The 15974-nt window shown below is 40.6% G+C and overlaps 3 protein-coding genes across 3 annotated transcripts; 1 reads left to right on the top strand and 2 right to left on the bottom strand.

Moving 5' to 3' along the window:
• Positions 1–666: 666 nt before the first annotated feature.
• On the top strand, positions 667–7157 carry orc3 (origin recognition complex, subunit 3). Its single transcript, XM_084914500.1, has 20 exons — positions 667–1194; positions 1301–1355; positions 1451–1548; positions 1924–2062; positions 2214–2318; positions 2408–2571; positions 2667–2806; positions 2935–3094; positions 3554–3667; positions 3777–3910; positions 4079–4142; positions 4242–4358; positions 4495–4574; positions 4911–5044; positions 5550–5641; positions 5753–5850; positions 5935–6076; positions 6211–6327; positions 6572–6651; positions 6958–7157. Exons 1-20 carry the CDS (start codon positions 1171–1173, stop codon positions 7061–7063), a joined length of 2163 nt encoding a protein of 720 aa, XP_084770626.1. The 5' UTR covers positions 667–1170; the 3' UTR covers positions 7064–7157.
• A 798-nt stretch (positions 7158–7955) lies between these two features.
• LOC146366046 (akirin-2-like) lies at positions 7956–10151 on the bottom strand. The gene is made up of 6 exons (XM_084914501.1): positions 9944–10151; positions 9434–9607; positions 9153–9296; positions 8917–9066; positions 8723–8794; positions 7956–8575 (listed from the first exon to the last, which is right to left on the bottom strand). Exons 2-6 carry the CDS (start codon positions 9603–9605, stop codon positions 8565–8567), a joined length of 549 nt encoding a protein of 182 aa, XP_084770627.1. The 5' UTR covers positions 9606–9607; positions 9944–10151; the 3' UTR covers positions 7956–8564.
• Positions 10152–12453: 2302 nt separating this feature from the next.
• Positions 12454–15681, bottom strand: LOC146366045 (cannabinoid receptor type 1B-like). Its single transcript, XM_084915441.1, has 2 exons — positions 15369–15681; positions 12454–14840 (listed from the first exon to the last, which is right to left on the bottom strand). The coding sequence occupies exon 2, from the start codon at positions 14770–14772 to the stop codon at positions 13342–13344; it is 1431 nt and encodes a 476-aa protein (XP_084771567.1). The 5' UTR covers positions 14773–14840; positions 15369–15681; the 3' UTR covers positions 12454–13341.
• Between the last annotated feature and the right edge of the window lie 293 nt (positions 15682–15974).

Genomic DNA, 15974 nt, shown 5'->3' with positions numbered 1-15974 from the left:
CAATGTGAAATGATGCACATGATTTGGTTTTAAATGAGATATGGAAAGTTGTAATATGGTGGGACAAGGTTGTTGTTAGTAACTGAATAGATGTGGAAACTTTTCATATTTGTGGACAGAAAGCTTCCCAAAGGAGCCTGGAAAATGTACAGTTTTTAAAACTTTTTCCATGAAGGGAATGCCAGCATCCACACAATTAAAGTTGTAGACCTAATGTAAACGAAACACCTTAAATTGGGCATACTGACATGAAAAATATCAATAGTATAAATAAACCAGTGCATTAAAACATACTTACATATTAAACATATTAAAACATATTATGGAAGCTTGTTTCTTTCTCTCAGTTTTTCCCCCATTCGGACTTCAAAATTCCAACTTGCTCAGAAACTCCAAATTTTGAAACAATACGATAAAAATGGACTTTTTTCTTCTTTTTTAATTGCAGAAATAAGCCTCCATAGTTCATGGAAAAGTACTTTTAACATTAACAAAAATATATATTGAGCTTATTTCTACAATTAAACATACTGTTCACTTAGGGGTTTTGTGCATACATTTTTGGCTTGTCTTTACATATTTTATCTTAAGGTTATGTAAAACTTTAATTTATTGCGACATATTTCCTCCACACAATACACAATGGGAATTAACTCAGCTAAAAAAACAACCAAACTATATATATATGAAGAAGTAGGTAGATATGCACTGATTTGAGACTTTAATGGCTTTTATAGAGCTTTATGATGGTTATTGCGTCATTATTTTAAGAGTTGCCAGCTGTAACGCAAAATGGACCTGAAGGACTAACGGGACACCGGAGATGCTTTTGGGGAACGTTCAAGATCAGCAATGTTAGAAAGCGTTCACAGCAGTGATCTAACGGGGAAAAAAACTTTCGTTCCTTGTTTTAAATTATTTATCTGGTGTATTTTATGTTAGTTTAGAAAAGTGGGTCGTGGTTGGATAACTTAAAACAACTTGACAAAAGTATGAACGCACTCACGCTTGAAGCTGTTTATCAGCTGAACACAACCTTTTCCGTATACGTCACTTTGGCGGGAAGTAGATACCCAGCAAGGCTACAGGCATCCGTCATTTTAAATGCACATACAACCTCCAGCTCAGGGTACAGGCCGGGCTGTTCACTGCGGATCCGTGTAGCGAAAGATGGCTACTTCATCCGTGTCAAAGGTAAAGTCTTATATATGTTGTGCTTCATGCATGTTTGATTAAAACTTATTAATTTACTGGCAGTCGTCATACAATGTGAAATGAGACTATTTGTCAACGTTTTTAGGGCTGCTTTGTTTTCAAGCCCAGCGCTAAGAAAAAGAAGAAGACGCTCAGTCTGGGTGAGATACGCGAGTGTTTATACAACATTTGTCTTCCCGAGCTGTCGGGTGGATTTAGTAGTATTAAGTTGCTGATGTCATTTTTTTCGCCACAGAGAGTTACTTCGTTCAGGGCTGCGAGGATGCTGAGAGCAGTGAAGCACGATTCAGGTTATGTCAGGAACTGTGGGACAAAATCAAAACAGACACAGAGGTGAGGACAGATGCTCAGCAGGAAGGCCAGACAGTAGATTACAGACAGTAGACTGTAGAAAATATGTGCTCATAGTTGATTGAACTGAGAAAACAGTTCATTGCCTCTAATTTGTAATGTATGCAAGCATATACATGCATACATTAAAAATATACCATACATGGCTTTATTGTTGTATATGCAAGCGTGCTTTTATTGTGTTTTAAATTTGAATATATAGTGACAAAAGCAGGAGATGCTTCAGGAGTACTGTATTAATGTGATTTTTTTAAGTCGTTAATTTAGCCATGTTAGTTTGATTTTTACTGAGCAGACCCTTTTTTTTCTTCTACATACAAAGACATTTTACATACATATGTACTTTTTGCTTCTTAGGTTTTACAAGATGAACTCAACAGGAAAATCTTGGACAGTTTGCTGGACTTCACGAGGAAATGCTCCTCCACGCGTCAAAACAGCGACTGGGCATCACAGATGAGGGCCAGTGAAATCCCCACAGCAGCTCTAATGCTCGGTATGTTGGTTATAAGGCAGTAATATCTGATGTTTGAGTTAAAAAAACATATGTGGCTCTCACAGCTATGTATAATCTCGTAGAAATAATCAATTTACATTACATACTGTCATCTCTACCTAATCTCAACTTCCTTTGATGTCCACTCTAGGTGTGAACGTCCCAGATCACGACATGACCTTTCAGAGTCTGTCTGACATGCTAAAGCAGTCTGTCAGCCCTCACGTGGCCTCTGTGCAGGCCAAAGAGTGTGGAGGTAAGGGGTTAAGAGATCAGTCAGAAATCATTTTGTGCTCCCCTCATAGGCTTTGCTTTAAATGGTATGTGTTTCGTTTACGATTTCAGCACTGAAGCATTTGATGAAGAAGGTGCTCGAGCGGTTGATGGACACAGTTGTGGTTGTGGATGATGAAGATGAGGAGGAGAATGTGGAGACAAGCCCTCGGGTCCACAGGAGCGTGCACTGCTCTCTCGGGATACTTTGTGATTGGTACGCTGCAAGAACAAAGGTGGGAGCACAAACCACTGTTGGCGTGCATACAGAGACTTGGATTGTAAGTGATATGTATCATATATGTTTTTATTTTGTTTTTGTGTTTTTCAGAAATCTGCCACTGGTACACCAGGGAAAAAACGTAGCTCTCAAGTCAGAGATGAGCAGCAGCAGCCTCCTGTGGTAATCATTTTCAAAGATTTGGAGGCTTTTAACCCAAGAGTTCTTCAGGACTTCATCCTCATCTGCAGGTAAATGAAGACTCTTGAGTTGAATCGCTTTCTTATTTTTACGGCTGCACATAATACACAAATAATTGATAATGTATTTTGGATTTGCAAGCTGGGCAAGTCTCTGCTAAACAAACTCTGCTCCACAGTCAGTACATTGACCGCCTTCCACTGACATTCATCTTTGGGATCGCTACATCACCCAGTACCATCCAGCACATGCTTCCCCACTCTGTGTCCTCCCTGCTCTGCATCGAGCTCTTCCAGTCACTGTCATGCACACAACACCTGGCTACAGTCATTGACAAGGTAAGTTCAACCTGACCAAAGAATAAAAAAACATAAAAACACTGATCTGTGCAAGCCTCCAGATGGGAAAACCTTCCTGATATCTATGAGTCCATGTGTACATTTAGCTTTCCAATCTGAAGACTGTTGCATATTTAAACATATCTAACATCTTCTTTTTGAAAGCGATTTCCTGAGTGTAAGTTACATTTTAAACCTCCTGACACCACCAGGTTGCAGACGAGCAGGCTCTAGTTAAAGAGGCATGTTTTCCAGGAATTAGATGGTACATTTATTATAAATTGTCCTACATTTATAACATTAGTTTCTGTTTTCCATTTCAGTGCCTCAAAAAGGATAAATTTGTTTTTGAGCGAGCCATAGCTGCCACACTAACCCTAACTGCAGATGATCAGTGGCCTGGAGGATGTAAAAAAATTAAATAAAAGTAGTTAAATGTTCTTTCTTTTATTATTTCAGTTGATCCTGACATCACACATTGCTTTTAAACTCAACGGGAAAGTGATGCAGGTCCTCATCGGCGTCTTCCTCTACCATGATTTCTCAGTGAGAAACTTCATTAAGGGACTGCAGGTATGGAGCATCCTCTAACAGTCTCCTCAAGTCTGTCATCCTCCTCTTTTCTGTGTAATTCAAATACAGAAATATGTGAGTTTAAAGTTTCTGTTTGGTCTTTGTGCAGCTGGCTCTGCTCGAGCACTTTCACTCTCAGCCTCTCAGTGTTCTGTGTTGCAAGAAAAAGCAGGCTCTGTTCAACGTCACACAGCTCAGCAAACCCAACTTGGACAGGATAAGACAGCTGCCATCGTTCAAAAGGTACTCAGACTTGTTTCTTTCTCCAATCATCCCACCTGTGTGAGTCAAAAGTGCGAATGCAGCACTTATTTAGCTGCAAAAAGTGATTAATTTGTGTATTTGTGTTTACCTTTTTTCAAATGTGAAAGCAAGACTTTGAATTGTTTTAATGTGTGTGTGTTTCGCTAGATATGTAGAGAAGCAGGAAGCACAGGAACAGGTCAATCTGATGACTGATGACTCTCACTTAAAGGTACATTCTCATCATCTGAAATGCTGAACGTGAACGTGCACGTTTTCAGATCCTGTAATGTCTGAGGTTTTTGAACAAGACCTGCTTGGTCTGTTTTAGGAGGTGTGTCAACAACTGATAAAAGATCTCCACAAATACCACAAGAACTATAATCCCATCGTGAGGTGTCTCCACACTCTGACCTCATCGTTACCTCGATATCCTCTCGGAAAACAGGCAAGAGTTCACAGTTTTAATGCCTAAGCAGCCCACTATTTCTGACCTACTGTAGGTCTAAGCTATGTCTTCTTTATTACCAAAGTACTGCTGTTTAATCTGCCTTGACATAACAGTGGATTAATTTGCATTACAGATCAGGGAGCTCCATTTAATATGTCTGGCGAACAATGTATGGGAGAATGAGGACTACCAGTCAGCCATGAAGCTTGTAAAGTAAGCGTGATTCGCTGGCACATAGTAAAAAGTTGGTAACATGAACAGTCTGCTAAAAACTGACTTACATTTTAGGCACATGTAGTATTTTAAGATGGATTATTTGTACTAATCGACAGTAAATAATTTAAAAAACTACTTGAGCAGATGAGATTGGAATATTTCACCACCAGATGGCAGCATATTCATGGTTGATCAGAAGGTTATTGTGCCTCCTGGTGGCCAAATTACTATTCATAGACAACAAACGAATGCTGTGCCTTTCTTGGATGTCTTTTTTTTTTTTTCTTTGACCCTAAAATAACCACTTGAGGTGCTAATGTGTTTTCCTTTTAGGATGCTGGCAAAAGGCGAGTTGGTTTCTTTGCTACAGAAGTGTGTGGAGATACTGCAGCTCAGCAAGTCAAAGAAGATGAAGAATGCTCTCGTCCAGCTGGAGGAACTACTTGCCAGATTCAAGCAGCTGGACAGTAAGTTGAAGATATGATTTTGTGTGATCTCGATTCAAGAAGAGATCGCTAGGAGATGTTATAACAGAGAAGGCGGTGGAGTTTTAAACCAGACTGTTTAACATAATCTCTGCGATTGAGAGGAAGCCTCAGGAATGGAGGAGAAATGTACTGGTAGCAACTTTCAATAACAAGGGTGATGAGCAGAGGGATAAACTTGATGAGTCATTCCATGAAGCTAGAGGAAAGAGTTTTTGAAACTAGGCTAGGGTTAGAGGTGATGATCAGCAGAGCAGCAGTGTGGCTGGATGCCAAGAAAGAGCACTACAGATGGAATTGAGAGTGTTGATGGAAAAGTATTGAGAAAAGGAGGTTCGTGAATGCAGTGAAGGCGGACAAGCAGAGGGCTGGTGTGACAGAGGAGGATGCTAGGCTCATGATCCACTGTGGTGACCTCATAAAAGGAGCAAGAAAATGACTCCAGTCCCTTCTTTCCAAATGTACAAGTTTTTATCTTGTATTTCAGCTGCTACTGAAATGACTCCAACTGTGGAAGCTTCTATCGCCTCTCCAATGAAAAATCTTCAGAAGAAAACAGATCTGTTCCAGCTGCAGAAGGTAACTGACCACTTAAATTGTAGTTTTTGTCTTTTGTTTCTCTGGAGGGGTTCTCCGCCTCTTTAAAACTGCTGTTTTGCTGTTGCCTAAACTCTATTATCGTTTTCACAGACGCTGCTGGAGATGAACGAGTCTCGGAGAGCCAAGCGACTGAGTCCATTTGAAAACCTCAGGAACGAAGCGCTAGAGTTTATCGACAATTTAGTAAAGTAAGACAAATGAGACTCTGGTTCCCCCAAATACAACTCGCATCACTGCAAACACTCTACAGCTAATGATTTTATTCCACCCAGGAGCCATCTGTCCCCCCCAGAGTCACAGCCTCTTTATGAGGTCTGCTACTACAGTTCATCTGCCACAGTGAGACGCCACCTCAATGCCACACCTCGTACCTCCATTCAGGCTGCGCTCAGCAATCCTTACCACTATCTTCAGGTACACCTGCTTCAGCTTGTTACCTCCCTTATAAGCAGGAGGAAGTGAAAGTGAAGAAAGTTCTTCTTTTGGTGTACAACCACTAATGTGCAGCGACGTTCTAAAAACACGTGACAACTTCGACTTTCTTTTAGAACGACAGCCTGAAGAGCGAGGATGGGACGGTGTCCAACGCTGCTCCCGACATCTGTATCGCTTACAAGCTCCACTTGGAGTGCGGAAGGCTGATCAACCTCTACGACTGGCTGGAAGTGAGTTTATAAACTAAGAAATTTAATAGTGAGCTCATTACCTGTAATGGACCAAGGTTAAACTTCCACAGCTTCCCACTTTGCTTCATAAACTTTCTTTAGCTGGAAGCTTTTGTTTTTCTCAGTGTAAGAGAGGCTTTATTGATCCGGAGTGGCCCACTTGTCACATTATCAGTCTGAGGATTAATTATTGGCCCAGAATGACTCAGGACGCTGACATGAATGAAAACATGTTTATTTTCAGGCGTACTCCACCGTGGTTTTGGCTGCTGAGGGCAACGATCCGGATTCTGAACATTTTGGGAAAGTGGATGAAGTCAAACAGTATCCTTCCAGGAAAAAAAAAGTATTTCTCACAGATCATTTTGTGCTGCTGATGTTTGCCTGTTTTGCTCAGTGAGTGAAAATGAGTAATGAGACAACAGTAAAGCAGCTACTCCTCAGTTATGTCTTTGTTTGAGTGTCATGATTGGATAAGACAGTTGAGGTAATTCTAGTTTTGTAAGCAACCCAAATACTTGGGGAGTTATAATGAAAGTTAAGAGCAGAAGAACACAAACACGACTGCTGAAATATGCCATTTACTTTTAACTTGAGTAAAGACTTTTTGTTCCTTAACTCGTCCTTTAGTGCTCGTTTCATCCGCGCTGTATCAGAGCTCGAATTTCTGGGCTTCATCAAGTCTACCAAGCAGAAGACCGACCATGTGGCTCGACTCACCTGGGGAGGCTGCTAACCACAATTGTGACGAGAAACATTTTTTTTTTTAACATCTGTGGAAATTAATTTCAGATTTGTATTTTTCACTCTAATAAAAGATGTGCAAATTACACCTGCTTCTTTAAATAATAGACCGATGTCAGGTGCTGTAGGTCCTTTCTGCAATGACTGGTACACCTGGGCCAATATGCTGTTACACTGAAGCACAACTCAAACTAATTAAGACATTATAATATACTGAGGTTTCTCACACATTACTTGAAATTTGACCACCATGTCAGACATGATACAACAGCTTGTTGCTAGGGAAAAATATGCATTCTCCATTTAGTTGGCAGTGGTTCATGGAGGCTGCTGGCTCTCGCTGAGAGAAATGTCTTGTAAAGAAGTTGTACCAAAAACCTCCAAGAGATTTTTTTTTTTCTTTTCAAACAGTTACAGTTGCCTGTGGAGGTTTTGTTTGTCTGCAAACACCTGCTAACGAGCAGTGGTAAAAAAAACTTACGGTGGAGAAGGCAGGCTAGCCCTGAAAATCATCCCTTATCTTCATGTTTAACTCTGATCTGGACTATTTTCATTCAAATGAAAATGATGTACTAAATAAAGTCTTGAAAGCAGCATTATAGTTTTTAACTGAGGTTACAGATAGAGTGAGCTGAGGGATGCTATTCCAATGCAGTTCTATATAATCCAACTTACTTCTGTAATCAAAGCAGTCACCCCTTACTGGACGTGAGAAAGATTGCAGGTTTAAGGCACTTCCATATTCCATCTTTCACTTACAGTTTGAGAGTAATTTAAGCACTAAATTGACAGCAGTCCCAATGCTGTTTATCATAGCACTCGATCACATACGTTTACTTGTATTTATTAAGCTATTCCTGATATAGTTTGATGCATCAAACCAGTTTTCAACTCTTAAAAGATGTTTATTGTTTTTAATAAGTACATTGGTTTTAAAGTGATACCAGCAGAACAAAACTCAATAAATAAAACACTGGTGGTGGGAGGGGGTGGGAGCAAATTAGCCCACTTTATGCTCAGTTTAAAAAGCAGTGAACAAACAGCAAACATACTCTTTCTGTTCAAACTTGCGTTTCTTCCACATTCTTTCAGACCGACCTGCCAACCTTGTGTAAAACTCAATGCCTGCTTTATTGTATTTACGTGTAACAAAACCGAAACAAGTGACAAAGCCTGGAATGCTGGGAATCATTACAAAAGTGAGATAACTGTAGATACACGTACAGCTGGAGGAACGTAGGCCACTGGTAGAAATAGGGTCCATTTACATGAGGAAGCACCTAGTTGCTTACAACAGAGTGGTAACAACTGACAACAGCTTCATATAAACCTTTGCCCAAAGACAGATATATGGCACAGTAAGAAAAGTTTCCTTTAAACTAGCTAAACTTAATCTCTTACAATAATGAGTTTTTTTTCGCTTCTCTTCCTCGAGATATCACGTGATAGCTTGCAGCGTGGGAAGGCCGTCTTGCAAAAATTCTGTGCCACACTCAGGAAACATCTGGAGAGAAGGGAGGTGAAATATAAATAAAGTAACCAGAAGTGCCAGTTTAAATTTAAAATCGTAGAGTTCGAAGTGAAAGCCGAGGCTTTGTCTTTTACATCGAATGTGGAAATAAGGTGGGATTAAAAATAAAAAGGAACTCACAGCTTGCAGGTTGCTCCCCAAATCGTCGCATTAACTGATCGTGTGTGAACTTCACAAAGGTGTCGTATTGTTCTGAAATCAAAATCAACCAGTTAAAACCTTTTACTTCACAACTATTGTTTGCTACTTGGGCAAAATATGTGGCTAACATTTGCTGGTTCAGTTTTTTAAACACATTAGCATTGGGTACCAACCGGCCAACTTTGAAGTCATGGTCTCCTCGTATTCCTCCCGAACCTTCTCTTCCCTTTCTTTCAGCAGGCGTTCGCAGATCATTCCAACTTGTCTGAGGGTGAATAATGGCTGTTCTTTTCTAGATGGAGAGACACCTCCAGAGGATGTTCCTGTATAAATAAATAACAATCAAACCTTAAAACCGCACAGAATGGGCTTTATGGTTATTTGAGCTTAACCTTGCGCCTTTACCCACCTGCCATGCTGGAAGCATTCATAGTAGACGACTGGGATGGGGATTCTGGCGAATAGCAGCACTCTGACTGTTGGTAGCCTCCATCTAGATGCTTTCTCTTTTGAATGCGTTTGTACTCCTGTTTGATGCTGTTGAGGATTTGTTCTAGTGGGGTAAACAGACAAGCAGGGCGTCCATTAGTAACAGCTGTCATGTTTTCACCTTTGACACAGAGTGACTCAACATGTTGCTGTTGCCCCCCTCCAGATAGTAAACAAGCAGGCCAACTTAGCCAGCATTACCTGCACTAAGTCTTGATGAAGACTCCCCGAATGGCGAAGGCTCCATGCTGAGATATTTCCTAGGGGATGAGGATGACGGGGACACGGGGATGCATCTTCGTCTTTTGGGGGATGTAGGACTCATGAGCGGATCGAAATCCATGGTCCTCTTCAAAGTGGCTCCACACGCCATGACTTCAGTTTGTTAAAAGGGAGAGATTGCACGTAAAAACACCGAAACAAGGCAATAACGAGGAGATGACATCAACTATTTTGGACAGCTGCTAACCGAGCCTAATTTTTTACACAACTAGCTAATTGTTAGGTTCAAATCCGTTTCCTTTGTCGATGGATAAAACTACGAGCATACTGCGCAGCTCCGGCTTTAAATGCCTGCTAGCGAACTAGCGTTAGCTACTCCTGCTAGCCAATAATCAAAAAAAAACAAAACAAAGCTAACGTTAGCTGTGGCTGCCGCTGGCGTGAGCGTGTGTCCTGGTTAACGTTTGTATAAAGCTGTTTTTATGTTACCTTCTGGGGAGGGGGGAAGTTGGCCTGCCGCACCGCGCTCACCAGCTCGTGTTGTTGTTAAAGTTGTTTCTCAAAAGTTGAAGTGACGATCAGCCAGCTGCGGGCCAACTGTCTGCCGTTAGATAGGGGGGCTAGCTAGGACAACTTAGCTGCCTGTTTTTGATGCGAGGTTGTCGCTGTCGGCTTCTCTGGTTAGTGACGTCACGTCTAAAAAAAACACAACAATCTCAAAACGCGTTGAATTCTGGATTATGTAGTGAACCATGAAGCGTAAACCAATGACAAAACATGACAGCGCTGCAAAAGTCAAAAAGTATGGGTCATAAACCCCGTTTAATTTAATTGATAATTGATTTGATTTAATTTTAGCTTTGAGGAATAAACTTCACATTTGACAGTTTGTTGTGATTCTTTTCTCTCCGCATCCTGTATTTCTACTCTTAATGCTGAATACACTCGTTTGTTTTAATATTGGAGTAAATATTGGAGTAACTGATGAAAACAGTGCAGAGGCTCAGCTACTATAGCCTATTGTGAAACCTGCAGCTGTTTTAGTGACAACGCTGAAGGCAAAATGTCAAACCATTACATACAGAGCCTCTGTGCTTTGCCCGAGGATGGTGGACATTCCTTCTAACATCATATTACTAATTTCCGTGAGGAGTTCATGTTCTCCTCGTGTTTGCGTGCGTTCTCACCGGCTTTCTCCCACAGTCCGAAGACATACTGTTAGTGGGGTTAGGTTAGCTGGTGATTCTAAATTGGCCATCAGTGTGAATGTGAATACGAATGATTCTCTCTGTGTCTGTCTGAGTCTCTCTGTGTTAGCCCTGCGACAGACTGGTGATCTGTTCAGCATGCACATTGTCTCTTGCCCGGAGGTAGGTAGGATAGGCTTCAGCCCCCCGCAAGCAGAAGAGAATGGATGGAACATTTTTTAGCTTAAAAAAAGGAATAAAATACAGCAGAGGTGCCAAAGCAATAAAAGGCCCTTTTTTTAAAAAAATGGGATAAAAACATGAAGGATATTACAGGGGGACACGAGTGCCTAAATGAATTAAAGAAATACATAATTAAATAATTAATTACATTTGTCATTAATAAATGAAAATGAGAAAGAATTAATAATCAAATATATAAATAATTAATTACACATAAGTTCATTTCATTAAATTATTGAATCAATTATTTATTTGCAATTTCAATTAAAATCACATCTAAACGATTATTTAATGATCTTATTATTGAATTTTTTTTCAATTCATTTTGGCCCTTGTGGCGCTCCGCACAGAGCTTTCTTTTTCAGCGTGTAGAGATAGCTTCACTCAGCTGATGTGTACAGCTCTAAGCATGCCTCTAAAGGCAACAGATATTAGTAATTCCATTCTTAATAGGAATGCTGATACAGATATCTATAATTGGATTTCAGCATGTTGACTTGGGATTATCAGTAGTGGAAATGTCATTTCCCAATTCAGCTATCAACTAATGCATTTCACACTTCTCAGCAAATCATTTTGGGACATGTTTGCCTAATTAGCTATTTTTTAGATTACGTGATTACGTGTATATGTGTTGCTTAAATGATTGACAATGTCTGACTAATGTGCATTTGTTTTTTATTGCCATATGTAATTGCGACAGATACCATTATACGATGATCTAAAAATCTGATATTCCATAGCTTTTTTTTTTTTTACTCTTTCAAACACACACAAAATCAGATTTACCAACCATTTGTGTTTGTGAGGTTCCAAACACTTGTTCCCAACAGGGAAGTTGCAGAGTACCATCTGGTGGGCAACGTCAGCACTTAAGAATTTGTTGGTTGCTGTTTCTCAACTTTTTAAAATTTACAAATTGCATCTGTAATATGGGATTGCCACTAGTGAGAATTTAACTGTTGATGTCAACAAATTCTGATGAACTGAGCTGTAAATATCATTATTTACAACTGGAACTTGTCAGCATCGCATCATGAATGTGGCGACTTGGAATTAGAAAAAGTCTAAGTTGAACTGACATTTTTCTATCAGTATGTTTTGTTTGACTAAAAGTTGAAAAAGTAGTAATTTAAGTTACTGACATCAATGGACATTTCAACTAGTGATAAATAAATACGAATGTTAAAAGGAAGAACAGTCAAAAAGCATCAAATATAGTTCAAATGTGAAGATAATTATCACCACATGAGGGCAGTGTTACACAAAAAGACACATAGGAGTTTATTCTTCTACTAACTCCTAAAAAAGTACCAAGGGGTCGCAAGCCGAAAGGTTAAAGAAAGGAAAGATGACACTTTCATGAAATATTTACATTAATAGCTTTTGTCTTGTTTCTGAAAAAGTAAAATATCTTACTTTAAGGCCAATCACACTCAAAACTCACCTTTACTTGTAGAACATGTGACACTCCAATACCCCAGATAGCGACATACATTTTTGACTTTGAAAAGGAAAGAAAAAAACGTATTGTGCGTGTGTGTGCAGTAAGTTTAGGTACCGATAAGCTGATTTTCACCATTTTATTGAAAAAGATACCAGGCATGTTGACAAAGTTATGATAAAAATAGACAAATTTCACATTTTCGAGCACATTCTTCCATTTACACACAGGAATGAGACACAGTGGCACAAAGTATGCTTCGCAGTGTAGATTTGTACAAAAGATGCTCTTTTTTTGTAAGCCAATGTGAAAAAAAGCAGCTAAGCAACACTCCCAAAACACCACAGATCTGATCAAAAGGCCATTCATAGTTCAACACTTTGCTTTTCAAAGTAAATAAATAAGGTACTGACAAACTTCACAATATCATGAACTTACAAAATCATCAATAGTCACTTGAAAATTATTAATGAAATGCTTTTACTTACAGCAATGTTCTGTTATTCCAAACTGCTATTTTGTATGAGGATGGACACATTTTCACCTTGCATGACTGACACAATATTGCCGTATAATGTAATGTGAAAATCTTCAAATGCAGTTTGTCTTACTGCTAAATCTGTAAAAAAAAAATCAGACAACAGCAAAGATAACAAAGCATAGCATTTGCTTTGTAACAATGGAGAGAAATGCCCTTTTTCTTATACAGCTATAATATTTATTGAATTATTCTTCATAAAATTGCCATTGTCAGTCAGACAACTCATTTTTCGCAAAAATGAGAACATAATGAAATAAGTACAGCCCTCATTAGACTAATCACACTCCACTCTACAGGGATCCAGTTTTATAACATTACAGATTAAAAAACAACAACAAAAACTTGCTTTCAGTTCTTTTTGTCAGTCATTTTGGCACATTTCACAGTCACAGAAGAGTGCACTAGGAGGATGGGGGCTATTCTACACTATCCTGACTTCACAGTTGTGTTGAGCAGATTGGACCGTCTTTTATTAAACCGGCTCTGCAGCAGAAGTGTCCGTCCCTCCAGAAACTGTAACCTGGGCTACTTTAATTCGAGTCTTTGCACAGTTTCCTCCATCTGTCCCCGCCCTGCCTGCTGTGGCTCTCACGCTCTTGATGTTCCAGTCACTCTCAGCGCTGCTGTCCAGAGTCTGCGTTGCTCCCCGGCACATATGGCAAATGTTGAGGAAGGCCCTGCGCAGGTCCTTGCTCCTCATGGCGTAGATCACAGGGTTCACGGTGGAGTTGAGCAGGCAGAGCATGCTGCAAAAGGCAAAAATGGTCTTGATGAAGTCGTTCACCTTCCCAAAGAGGTCATAAACCATGATGGCTAGGAGTGGACCCCAGCAGATGATGAGGGCCACCAGGATCAAGACCAGGGTTTTAGCCAGACGGAGGTCCATACGGGCTTGGTCAGGCCTCACCGTCTGCACTTTAGCCCCCTCTGCGGTGTAGACAATCACACTTCTCTGAGAGGTGCGGCTTAGCATGCGGACTGCGTGGTGATGAGACTTCCAGAGGATGAACATATAGGCGTAGATGATGAATAAGAGCAAAATGCTCGTCATCCCAATCCAAAACATCAGGTACTTTTGGTCAATTAGAGGGAAAATGTCAGAGCAGACTGACCCGAGACGCTTGCAGTTCCAGCCCAGCAGCGGCAGCAGTGAGATGATGATGGAGATGGTCCACATCATGCTGAATGCAATGACAGCTTTAGTCTTTGTGATGATTCGCTTGTACGCCATAGGCCTGTGGATAGAGACGTAGCGGTCTATTGCAGTGAGAAACAAGCTGCCCACAGAGGCAGTGAAGGAGGCAATAACCCCAGCCAGCTTGAAGAGGAAAATATTAGGGCTGTCCTTTCGGTGGAGGACATGGAAGTCCAAGAAGCTGTAAACAAAGATGATGCTTCCTATTAGATCAGCCACAGCCAAGCTGCCAATGAAGTGGTATGAAGGGCGGGAACGAAGGGTCTGGGAGTGCAGGATCACACACAGCACCACGAGGTTCTCCAGCACAGTAAATGTACCCAGAGTGAGTGCCAAGATGGCAACCGCGAGCTGCTGGCTGGGAGTGAGGATCATAAAACACTCCATATTGTCTGCTAAGTTCTCGGCGCACTGTGGCGCTCCTCCGCTCTCCACAGAGGTGGCATTACCCAGCAGCAAGTCTGAGACATTGGTGGGAAAAATGGGAGAGAGGGCGCTGAAAATGACCTCCTTGCTTCCAGAGACAATCCCGGGAAAGGAGCTGCTGATGGGAGCAGAGTGAGTTTTCTCATAGTGGAATCCATTCTTGATCAGCCTCGAGTCAGCTGAGGGGTCGTCGTAGGTGGCATCATTGGAGCCGAAATACTGGACACCTGTTGTTAAGGTGCTCACCGTGGTGCCTGCTATCCTGTGCAAAGCCAGCTTCATGGTTTTTGAGGCTGTAGAGATGCTCAGTGGAGAGGTATGTGAGGTATTAGGAGTGTAGAGGAGCACATCTATGAAGAAAAATGCAATTATTTATTAGAATACAAGAAAGTACCTCTTGTTACATCACATTAAAACATATTCAATACAGGAGATAGTGCCAGTTCTTATTTAAAGATTAATATAGTGGAAGATGAATTTGTTACTGGGAGTTATTCTGTGTATCAACCAGCTGACTCCACAACAGATGCATCCCAGACAATAGTGGGAAACTGAACAGTTGATGACAAACCTGTGCAGCCTCGGGGGAAATCACTGCATTAAGAATGTAGGACATGGAGGGATTTCTTATTAATTAAAGAAGGTCATTAAGCATTACGATATTTTGCAGAAATCACTGGACTAATTAGACATCAAGGGAGGGACACGATGAAGAGCGACTGTATCTGTCCGATGGATCATTTACATTGTAATGTCGGTAATGATGGTATAAATTATTAACAGTTTTTCAAAAGGAGAGAGCGCGATAGTAGTATGGAAGCTACCAGCAGCACTCACAAGAACAAATAAAGAAAAACAAAGCTGCGAAAAACACTTACCTTGATTTTCTCGCTACAAATACCCAGCACGGATCCATAACGCGAAAAAAAAATGAAATAAAAAATAGAAATAAAAACAATTCAGTTACACTGGGAGTAAACCGGTCTGCTGTTTCTGCCTTCACTCCTGACCAACATTTAAAGTAACTGAAAACCCAAAAATTGGAAGCGAGAGTAAAAATCTGTTGGTTGTTGTTCTTGCTTTGGTGGTTTAATAATCACGAGCTGACTCCTCGGATACTGCTAGTGTCAAACATACAGTAAAGCCAAGCAGGCAGCCGGTGGGGTGTGTGGGTTTGCCGGAGCAGGCGGTTATAAAGGCTGCGCTTTGTGCGCCTGCTAGTCACGTGATCTGAGGTGTTGGAGCGCAGTGGGAAGCGCATCATCCACGACCAGCATCATCCAATACCTTGGTTATTTACACAGGGATGGAACCCAGCTGTGTTACTGTTGAGTTATTTCATCACATAGCAATGAATTTCAACTACACACCAAAAACAACTAAAAAATGCGCAGTTTTAGTTCTTTTATTGTCACTTTTTCATGTTTCAGATCAAATTTTAGTATTAGATAAATATTACAAACAAAAAGACGCAGTTCTTAAAT

Source organism: Perissodus microlepis, chromosome 19, assembly GCF_051167445.1.
Source record: "Perissodus microlepis isolate ML-2025 ecotype Zambia chromosome 19, ASM5116744v1, whole genome shotgun sequence".
Lineage (NCBI taxonomy): Eukaryota > Metazoa > Chordata > Actinopteri > Cichliformes > Cichlidae > Perissodus > Perissodus microlepis.
Note: the sequence above shows the minus strand (reverse complement) of the source record. Positions and strands in the feature narration are given on the sequence as shown.

Bases quoted from the DNA above. Each gene is read 5' to 3' on its own strand.
- orc3 (XM_084914500.1), top strand. From the start codon at position 1,171: ATGGCTACTTCATCCGTGTCAAAG. The intron at 1,195-1,300 runs GTAAAGTCTTAT...CAACGTTTTTAG, and splicing joins CTACTTCATCCGTGTCAAAG to GGCTGCTTTGTTTTCAAGCC. The intron at 4,143-4,241 runs GTACATTCTCAT...GGTCTGTTTTAG, and splicing joins CTGATGACTCTCACTTAAAG to GAGGTGTGTCAACAACTGAT.
- LOC146366046 (XM_084914501.1), bottom strand. From the start codon at position 9,605: ATGGCGTGTGGAGCCACTTTGAAGAGGACCATGGATTTCGATCCGCTC. The intron at 9,297-9,433 runs GTAATGCTGGCT...TTACCCCACTAG, and splicing joins TTCATCAAGACTTAGTGCAG to AACAAATCCTCAACAGCATC. The intron at 9,067-9,152 runs GTGGGTAAAGGC...TTATTTATACAG, and splicing joins GAATGCTTCCAGCATGGCAG to GAACATCCTCTGGAGGTGTC.
- LOC146366045 (XM_084915441.1), bottom strand. From the start codon at position 14,772: ATGAAGCTGGCTTTGCACAGGATAGCAGGCACCACGGTGAGCACCTTA.